At 33.7% G+C, this 3,831-nt stretch overlaps 1 protein-coding gene across 1 annotated transcript; it reads right to left on the bottom strand.

Moving 5' to 3' along the window:
* Positions 1 to 2,353: 2,353 nt before the first annotated feature.
* Positions 2,354 to 3,580, bottom strand: LOC114361013 (uncharacterized). Its single transcript, XM_028315917.1, has 2 exons — positions 3,026 to 3,580; positions 2,354 to 2,788 (listed from the first exon to the last, which is right to left on the bottom strand). The coding sequence occupies exons 1-2, from the start codon at positions 3,338 to 3,340 to the stop codon at positions 2,417 to 2,419; spliced, it is 687 nt and encodes a 228-aa protein (XP_028171718.1). The 5' UTR covers positions 3,341 to 3,580; the 3' UTR covers positions 2,354 to 2,416.
* Positions 3,581 to 3,831: the final 251 nt, after the last annotated feature.

Here is a 3,831-nt window from a genome sequence, read left to right as displayed (position 1 = left end):
AAAGCCTTTCCGAGCGGTTGCCCGAAATTTCCATTATACTTGTTCAAAAAGGTGAATGCATATTGCCCTCTGGACTAATTTTCTGGTTAAACTCAGTCGTGGAGCGGAGTTAGGGTTTTATTAGGCTCCCTAGACTACGTCTCTGTTATTACATTGTTCTGATTTTAGCCCGTCTTTTATTCGCCAACCTCGGGTAATTTCAACTGGATTCACTTGTCTTTGTTAGCCTTTTTAGTTTTAATAGTTTCGTGCGATAGACGTTTCTGTAGTTTCTTGGGTGAAAATAAATCGTTTTGTTAGCAAATCTTGTTGCTTTTAGAGTAGGCGCACACTGTTGATTTTTAGTTGGCCGATAGTTGTGCCCGATTTTAATTTGTATAAAGAATCGGCCAAATCGAATCGGTGTAGTGTGCGCACTCCCATACATGCCCATACTGATCAACTGCCCGACAAAACTATCGGCTGATGAAAAATCAACGGTGTGCGCCTACTCTTAACATTCGCATCTTTTAAAATTCACACAGTCTACAGCATGAATATTATTATCAGACTACTAAATCTTACATTTTGATTACCTCAATCAATTTAATACTGTAATGATTATACATTTTTAAATTAATTTGTTAACTGTTTTTGTTTATCTACAAAATTAATTTAAGAGGAGAGGAGTTTCTCAATTCGACTCTATATCGTCAGTTGCAGGTTCACTTGGGGTAACTGACAAAATACAGTTTTTCAGTAGAGCCGTTTAAAGTTTTTTTTCGTCTTAAATCGGACATAACTTTTTTCCTATTTAACCTTTTTTGGATCTGTTTTTACATAAATGCTTAGAATTCTACGCGGTCTTAGATTAAATAAAAAGAATTATCTAATATATCTTAGTTAAGAAAATAAATTGCAGTTACACCAATGTATTTTTGTACTTTTGACAGTTACACCAATTTTAAACCATACTTTTGGAAAAAACATAGGTCAAATTGGTGTAAGTACTGCCCAAATTAAAATAATTTGATGTATTTGCTGGGTTTTGTTTACTTAGTTGCTGTATAATTTATGTAAAAGTATTAACAAATAAGAGAATTCACGAAAAAAATAACATTTTGTCGTTTTCTTTTTTTTTTTTAAATTTTATTAGAAGTAACTTTTATTTGTTAATCAAAAAATGTTAAAAAAGCCATGAAAATCAAGAAAATATATGTATTTAATTTTTTTAAGACAGAAATATTGTAATAACTTAAGTATTACTGTGAAACTAAATAATTTCAATATTTTTTTAAGCGTTGACATACCAATACCGTATTTAGCTCTACGGGGCAACCTAAACTGAAAACAAAATGGATTTAATTTCCCGCCTATTTATAGCAATGTTGAATTAAGTTCATGAGTACTACAACAGTAAAACTAAATATCTCTGTTTTGCTCAAGGTCAGCTGGTAGAGAATGACGTATGGCATTAAGCTCGCCTTTTTGTACAGAACATTGTTGTGTGTGCAATAAAGTCTTTAAATAAATAAATAAATAAAAGTAACAGAGTAACAACAGGTTAATGTTAGCAACACGCAGTGACGCCTGGTTGGCTGGATAGTTGCTTAATTTCAATTATTTTTTTGTTGAGCTAACTTTAACTTCTTTAACTGATACTGCTGGTATAATAATAATGTAATATGCCTTAAAACTTTCTAAATTCCTATTTTATTTCATGTCATAAACCTTAGCAAATCAGTGTAATTGCAAAGTTTTGTAGCAAAATTTTTACATTATTACAGATACACCAATTCAACCTGGTAAAATTATAACAATGTCAGTTACACCAAAATTGTGAAGGAAATCTGAAAAGTTCACACCTGAAAATGTCCGTGTAATTGTAATTTTTTTAAAGCTAGAATTTTTTTACGTATACCATTCGAAAGAGCAGAAAAAACTAAGAAAAACTGTATATTTAACTCAAAAACCGTATTTTGTCAGTTACCCCAAGTGAACCTGCAACTGACGATATTTTTTTAAAGGACATAATGCAAGCCACTACCCCCCTTATTAATAAAAAGCTACACCTAGACAAGTACAGTCAGCGTTAAATATGTACTTAAGTTCGTATCATCCAAAGCACCCGAAAAGTTCTCAACAAGTCTTTGTTACAATTGGAATAAGGTTGTGTTATCAACTTTTTGGTCACTGAGTGTTACGAACTATTTGATGCTGACTGTACCTAAATAAGCTAAATAAACAAATCTTAATGTAATCGGATATTATAATTTAAATTACATAAAATAGTCATTGTACTGAACATTTACAACTCAAAATAAATCGAATAATAGGTAGGTACCTACCTACTTATTTCTTCAGTAAAACAACATTTTCAAGTAAGTGTTTATTATGAATAATAATGAATGTAGTAAGTACTTAAACCTAGATCTAGTTAATCGTCTTCCTCGACCGTTATTTCGTGAATTTCTCTGTCTTGCGCGAATATTTTTTGGATCTGATTCTGTATCATGACAGCCCTGTGGACGGACATACTCCTCAGTTGCACAGCGATGTGGTCAGCAAAGCTTTGGAACTCATCCTCACTCTCCTCTGATGACATTTCCTCTTCGGACGATTCCTCGTCCTCATCCAAGTGTATTTCTTGACCAGTATTTGTCACCAAATGCACCTGCGGAGGCAAGTTCTTATTGATAGGTCCTACAGGCAATTGAGGGTCATCTTTAAGCGTAAAAACGTATTGGTGGCGGTCTGTCAGATCCCTTTGCAGGAGAAGTTGCTTCTGAATAATTGGAGAATTCACTTTCTGTGAACAAAAAAAAACTATTAGAAATAGTAGGTATTTTAATATTGAAAAAATATCAAGAGGTATTATTTTTATTCATATTTATACATAAGTATGTATAATCTAACGTATGTATGATGTCACACAAAAAAATAACAATTTTCTAAACTTGTTCAACTTAGTATGACGTGAATTGGCAGTCGAGAATGTTTCGAAAACATGCCTCAAGTAGTCAAAATGATACATGCAAATACCAACCTTGCGATCTTCTATTTGCTTCATGTATTGCTTGAAAATGGAAAACCAATGCAACGTTGGTTTGTAAAAGAACCCGCGGATTTTAGCAGTGTTAATATTTCTGACTTCTACTCGGTACGCCGCTCTCATACTTCTATACTTGCGATTTATGTCTTCTGCAGTTATGTTAGGAACGTCCATTTGTTCGGCTATTATTTGATGCGCTTTTTCTCTTGCAACTTTGTCACCGTAGTGAGAATGTTTCGGGTCCCATAGCACTGGTTGCTTTAGACACAAATCCAGGAGTTTTTGTATCGAATCCGTATTCCAAATCATAGTTCTATTGCTTCTTAAATGACTAAATAATAGTGACGCGGTGTTATTTAGCCAAACGTAGTGGCTTAGTTGAGAAGCGCAAACGTACTGAATGGCCGTCAGACAGACCGGTGCGGTGACCCCTCGCTCGCGGTGCGTTCGTTCGTACTCGGCGCCCCGCGCTCTCCGCGCGAAAGAGATGGCAAGATACGCTTGAATGCGCTGCTCGCACACAAGCGACGCGCTGATGCCGCGGCATTGTTAGGCCTAGTATACACAATAAATATTGTTATCATGAGTAGGAAAATAATTTTGATGATAAATTATTTTTGTGTTTTTAACTTAAAAAAGTATTACTACAGATTGTAAAATTTAGCTTTTTTTGTGTGTTACCTATTCTTTAAAAATAATTATTATTTTTTACTAACCCAATTGAAATAATGCATCAATTAGTAAGTATTTCATAATTTATGTTATTACCGCTAAGCACCGGTAATTAATTATATTATGAA

Source organism: Ostrinia furnacalis, unplaced genomic scaffold (genome assembly GCF_004193835.3).
Source record: "Ostrinia furnacalis isolate ACB-3 unplaced genomic scaffold, ASM419383v2 OfSCF5386, whole genome shotgun sequence".
Classification (NCBI taxonomy): domain Eukaryota; kingdom Metazoa; phylum Arthropoda; class Insecta; order Lepidoptera; family Crambidae; genus Ostrinia; species Ostrinia furnacalis.
The sequence above is the reverse complement of the archived record's forward strand: the minus strand, read 5'-3'. Positions and strand labels throughout refer to the sequence as shown.

Coding starts and splice junctions, on each gene's coding strand:
- LOC114361013 (XM_028315917.1), bottom strand. CDS start 3,340: ATGATTTGGAATACGGATTCGATACAAAAACTCCTGGATTTGTGTCTA. Junction 2,789..3,025: donor AGCAAATAGAAGATCGCAAG/GTTGGTATTTGC, acceptor TTTTGTTCACAG/AAAGTGAATTCTCCAATTAT.